The 5,884-nt window shown below is 41.1% G+C and overlaps 1 protein-coding gene across 1 annotated transcript; it reads left to right on the forward strand.

Annotated features, from left to right (window-relative positions):
* The first annotated feature begins 1,490 nt into the window (after nt 1-1,490).
* On the forward strand, nt 1,491-4,273 carry eri1 (exoribonuclease 1). The gene is made up of 7 exons (XM_053414606.1): nt 1,491-1,899; nt 2,724-2,893; nt 2,991-3,207; nt 3,294-3,377; nt 3,481-3,590; nt 3,687-3,801; nt 4,031-4,273. The coding sequence occupies exons 1-7, from the start codon at nt 1,813-1,815 to the stop codon at nt 4,271-4,273; spliced, it is 1,026 nt and encodes a 341-aa protein (XP_053270581.1). The 5' UTR covers nt 1,491-1,812.
* The last annotated feature ends 1,611 nt before the right edge of the window (nt 4,274-5,884 follow it).

Below are 5,884 nucleotides of genomic sequence, written 5' to 3' on the forward strand. Positions count from 1 at the left end.
AACCAGTTTAACTAGCTCTGAGATTCTCACACAAAAACACAGAAAATGTGATTCATATATAAAAATGCCAATAAATCTGTTTCACTGTCTGTTTTTCCCTGTGTGTCCTGAACGCAGCATCACAGACTGAACTGAACCATGTAGCTCCATGCTCCCAGTGACCCTCCATCACTGGGATGATGATGACGGGTCCAAATGGGACTGATGCCTTTTCAATGCAGCTTCTGTCGTCCACTGTGTAACTCTGTTTTACTCATCGTGTATCTGTTTAAACAAAAGAGCCAAATATGGGGATTTCAAAGGCACATTAGCCTTTTTAATTAATTAACACTGTTTTTCTTACAATTAGTCCTTAATGTCTTTTCTTCTAATTGGCCCCGAACACACTACTAACTTCTGTCTGCTCTTTGTGAGACACGCACCTTCTCTGCAGAATCTGTATATTAAGTCCATAATGTGTATTTTCATATTTCTGTCTATTCCATGTGCTTTAGTTTCTAGTTTTCCATGACATTATTTTTTTTTCAAATGACAAAATAAATCTTTGTTTTTGTAAGAATGCGCCGGTTTCCCATTGTTGCCTCGTTGTTCTGCACGTCTGATCCATTATACGGCTCAGGAGCCTTCAGGGATGAGCAGCAGAAGGAATTCATACAAACAAAACATGTAAATAACAGCACGGTGCACTGTATAATACAAATTATACTAAATTTGACTTTAAAATCGAATTACAGACGCAAATCACTGCCACTAAGTGTGTTTTCTCTAGTATTTAAAAGAAAATCTGCTATATTCAGGTTTCACTTAGGTCATATTATTCGGCACTCGAGAATTATTTGCTGTCCACTGTTATAATGTACAGTTATAAGTATTTAAAATATTCTTTCTGTGGCACCTTTCAAAGTGCATAATACACAAAACAGAAGAGGTATAGTAAAAGAAGATATGAAAGAGACATGAGGCAAAATCAAATATAAGAAAGTTAAATGGTGCATAATGATCATAATAATAATATAATTGAATAGATAGAATCAGACACAAACAGAATTCCTTGTGCAGTGTGAGATCTGAACAAATCTTTTATCCAGTTTCTGTTCATCTGCATGAAACAAACCTGAGAGCATACTGACACCTGGTGGTCAGATGTGAACAATTCTTTAAAGTATCTGAGATGTTGTTCTATAATAAATTCCCTCACATCCCATTAAAAAAAGCTTATTTAAACCATTTAATTATTATTATTATGTTGATTCTTAATGAAAATCAAGTCTGTAAACACAAACAAAAGCAGGAAAGATTATTGGAAAGTTGTTTTGTAATATTCTGGTCCTGAATGTTATAAATTGTATAATTTAAACCAAGAAAATATTTATTAACAAGCTATTAAGACAATTTTATTGAATAAAACTTTAATAAACCAATGAGATTATAATAAATTCACGTTTTCTCCTCCGCACCGATAGAGGGCGCTGGTGGTGCACCTCGTTGTTGTTTTGGCGCAAACCGGAAACCGCTATACCTGTCCATCCTGTGAGAAGCTGAACACGAAGCTAAGAGTGAATCCTGTGATTTGTGATTTATTTTAAACACGAAAATTCCCCGGAGCGAGTTGAAGAATCAGGATCTGAACGTTTCTACTCGTGAACGCGGACAAACGTAGAAGAAGAGGCCGCGCAGGGATGTTAGCGGTGCTGCGGCTAACAGGGGCTAGCACCAGGGTTAGCATCGGGGTTAGCATCACGGACGTTGTGTTTTCAGTCTGAATAAATCCGCGTGTGAGTGTTTGTTTTTAAAAATCCACTTCTGATCTAAATGGAGGAACACAAAGAAAACATCAACACAAAGGACGTGAACGTGAAGATGTCCGCGACCAGAGACGAAGGAGAAGAAGAAGAAAAGGTTCGTGTCACAGTCAAAACAAAGGATTTTCATATTTTACACTTAAAATGTTCAGCAACGATTTATTATCGTTTTTATCTCTTCTGCTCTTTGTCATGTTTTCAAATATCAATTCTAAGATAAATATCTGAATTTAACTCATCGGGAGAGTTTCTCATTCCAACTGAAACATAAATAAACTTAAAGTTTAATGAAGTACTTGGTGCTTTATACTATTGTGACGTACTTGTAGTGAAATACTACTTATATAAATGTGTATCATATTCTAGTTAAACACAGTTATTGTCTCAAGTCTCTTCTGTTGTTGTTCTTCACACCTGACACATGAAGTGTGTTGTGTTTGTGTGACTTCTCCTTATAGGGGGAAAATACACTTTGTGCTTTAAAGATGAGAAAACACAACATGCCCTTTATTTCTTTATTAAAAATATATAAATACAAAGAAATAGAAAAGTGATATGTTCGGGGTGTAGAGTTAATATTTAACAAACGTTGTGTAAATGGTAAATACTGTGGTGAAAGTGGATGTTCAATGGACTCTGATCCCAGAGTTTCACTTAGGGACCGTCAATAAATCCATGTTCCATTTGACCCTCTTTGACTTAAAGCTGCTCTAGACAAACAGGGGACACCTGTTGTTATTGGATTCTAGTGCTTCTGATATTTAATATGAATATCAATATGTAAAGTATATTTATTCATGTCATGAAGTGTATTATTAGGATTTTACATCATCTATAAGTTTGCTTAAGGCGATGTATTGTTCTCCTTTGCTACACGTGGTTCATTGTGTATCGCTGCTGATCCTGGTCCTTCCTCCTCAGACCTGCAGCAGGATCTGTCCCTCAGCGGAACCCGATGCTCCGGCGTCTCAGTCCAACAGTGACTTCAGTCATCCGGTCTACAAGGAGATCGCTGTGGCCAACGGACACATCAACCGCATGTCCAAGGACGACCTGCGGATCAAACTGTCTGAGCTGAAGCTCGACACGAGGTGACAGGTTCTACACGCTGGAGAGAAATCATTTCACTGAACTCCTTTGAGCTCATATTTCAATATCCAACCTCTGTGTGTGTGTGTGTGTGTGAAGAGGAGTGAAGGACGTGATGAAGAAGAGGTTGAAGAGCCACTACAAGAAGCAGAAGCTGCTGCAGTCCACCACGGAGGGGGGGGCCACCGACACCTACTACGACTACATCTGTGTCGTGGACTTCGAGGCGACGTGTGAGGAAGACAATCCTCCGGACTTCCTCCACGAAATCATCGAGTTCCCGATGGTGCTCGTCAGCACACACACGCTCGAAATTGTGAGTTGATTTTGCGATGAAGATGGAGTTGTTTACTTTTTAATATGTGAAGTAGGTTTTGATTTGTTTGTGATTTATTTGTGCAGGTCGACAGCTTTCAGGAATATGTGAAGCCTCAGTTGAATCCGGAGCTTTCAGACTTTTGTGTGAAGTTAACGGGAATAACACAGGTCGGTGGATCTCAGTTCATGTTGGAGTGTTTTCTTTAATCAGTGTCTTATTATAACGATAGAGTTCTAGTGAACAGGAAGAAATGTTCTTTCTGTTGAACAGAAAATGGTGGACGACGCAGACCCGTTCCCAGAGGTTCTCCAGCGAGTCGTCGTCTGGCTTCAGGAGAGGGAACTGGGAACCAAGTACAAATACGCCATCTTGACCGACGGGTGAGAAGCTTCACTTCAGCTCAGCAGCAGAATTCTTTCCTCCAGTAAAACCTCCCCTGACTGTTAACGTCCCTTTCTGTCCCCTGTCGTCTCCAGCGCCTGGGACATGAGCAAGTTCCTCAACATCCAGTGTCGTCTGAGCGACATCAGGTATCCTCAGTTTGCAAAGAAGTGGATAAATATCAGGAAATCCTACGGCAACTTCTACAAGGTGTGAATTCTAAATGTTTTTTATTTTATACAAATGTTGATTTAGTGACTTCTGTTTGTGTAACGGAGCAAATTTCCTCAGAGGTCGTCCCTGTTTTTTTTTAATCAAGGTTTTATCAACAGTAGAAGTGTCTCCCCCTAGTGGAAGGTTACTGTTATTAGACTTTTCATGTTGCTGCAGCAAACCACCGCTAACCATCTCCCCCTGCCCCCCCTCCCCCCCTCCCCAGGTCCCTCGCACTCAGACCAAGCTGAGCACGATGCTGGAGAAGCTCGGCCTGAAGTATGAAGGTCGCCCTCACTCCGGCCTCGACGACTCGCGCAACATCTCCCGCATCGCGCTGCGCATGCTGAAGGACGGCTGCCAGCTGCGCGTCAACGAGCGCATGCACGCCGGCCAGCTGCTGTCGGTCCCCAGCTCGGATCCCGTGGAGGGAGCCCCCCCGCCCCACAGCCCCCGCAGCAGAGAGTAGCGCCACCGCTGGTCTCGACTCCTCACCCCCCCCCCCCCCCCCCCCCATGAGTTTAAAACAAAGAATCCAAAGCACTTTACAGACTTCATGTAAGGGTTTTATTTTGGAGCTCAGTGAAGGGGGGGTTGTGAGGTCTTTGATTTAACAAGTGAGTGTTTCTCTCTCATCACGTCTGCATCTGTTTTAACGCCACACGTGTGTGAGGTCATTCCACCGCGTTGTGGGAGGAGCTTCCCCCCCAGCTTCAGTCAGTGTTCACTCTGCCTCGCCGCCTCGTCAAGCTGCTAAAAACCATCCACACGGATTCAAACCCATTTCATCTCTGCCTTGATTGTGAGGATTTAGTTTTTATCAGCGTTTGTTCCCGAGAAGAAAAAGAAACATTTAAGAAAAACAGTATTTTTTATTTTTGAGGCAATAAAATACAAAACATCCGTTGGTGTTTATCATATGTCCTTTATCTCTGTGCCTGTTGAGCTGCGGTTCTAAACCTGAACACCGCTGAGTTGTGTGAAGAGCGGTTGAGCCACAACAACACACGACCACGAGGGTTAGAAACCGCTGCTGCTGATTTTCACCGTCTGTGTCGAGATCCTGAAACTTTCACCTGTGAGACTGAAGAACAGCTGAGTTGAGTTCAGCCCGTGTTATAGGGGCACGTCGCCTTTTCTATGGAATTAATGTTTATTTCATGGAGCCTGATCTATTTTAACAGGAATAAAATATTCTTCTGAATGCATCATCCTGTGTTTCCTCATGTTTGCAGCGTCACGTGTTCGATTCCTCCGCTTGTGCTCTGCTTCATACACCTGCTGCATTTATTACATCACGTGGCTCAAGTCGTATTTCATTAAACTGAACGAGGCTGTTACAGACCCAGAGGAACTTAAGTGTCTGTCAAGGTTCAGAATATTTTCAGTTTTAAAATAGGCTTCAGTTCATCCACACTGACAACTCAGTATTTATTGTATCCTTATTCACTTTAGTTCAACTATTATCCTGCCACAATTACAGAAAGTCTATTATGACTTTTGACTACTGTATTTATTTACATACTTATTTTTATATTGCTTCATTTGAGTGATAAATGTCTAATATTGTAAACTTACTTTGTTTTATTCACAAAGCTTTCAATTGCATCTTCTGATCGGATAAATCAACACGTTTTATCCACTTTTTTAATATTCTTAATTGCAAAAACTAATTGATTCATAGCCTGGTTAATTGATGGCTAAAATAATCAGTTACAGATTTTATTCTGTAATATTAAGTTAACGTTTTGCATTTAAATCTAAGGGGACAACAGAAAGTCTTACTATCGACTTGACTTTACATCATCAGACTTTATTTCTACTGGTTGTAATCATCAAGACTCCACCTTCAAAATAAAAGCCTGGAACTGGTGGACCAGTGTGACCAGTGCACAGCGAGATGTCTGCAGAAGATACCGCTAAATTTATTCATGCACAAAAAAACAAATCCTCAGAGCACAGATAGGATCTTTCATTTGACTCCTGTCACGCATCATCATCCACTCGCTCCACCGCCCCACCAGGGGGCAGAGTTTCAAAGTCAGGAAAAAAGGATAAAGACCAAATCAAATCCACAGCC

Source organism: Pleuronectes platessa, chromosome 22 (genome assembly GCF_947347685.1).
Source record: "Pleuronectes platessa chromosome 22, fPlePla1.1, whole genome shotgun sequence".
NCBI classification, from domain to species: Eukaryota; Metazoa; Chordata; class Actinopteri; order Pleuronectiformes; family Pleuronectidae; genus Pleuronectes; species Pleuronectes platessa.

Excerpts from the sequence above, each read along its gene's own strand:
- eri1 (XM_053414606.1), top strand. The coding sequence starts at position 1,813 with ATGGAGGAACACAAAGAAAACATCAACACAAAGGACGTGAACGTGAAG. Across the intron at positions 3,208-3,293 it reads GCACACACACGCTCGAAATT|GTCGACAGCTTTCAGGAATA; the intron begins GTGAGTTGATTT and ends TTATTTGTGCAG. Across the intron at positions 3,591-3,686 it reads TACGCCATCTTGACCGACGG|CGCCTGGGACATGAGCAAGT; the intron begins GTGAGAAGCTTC and ends TGTCGTCTCCAG.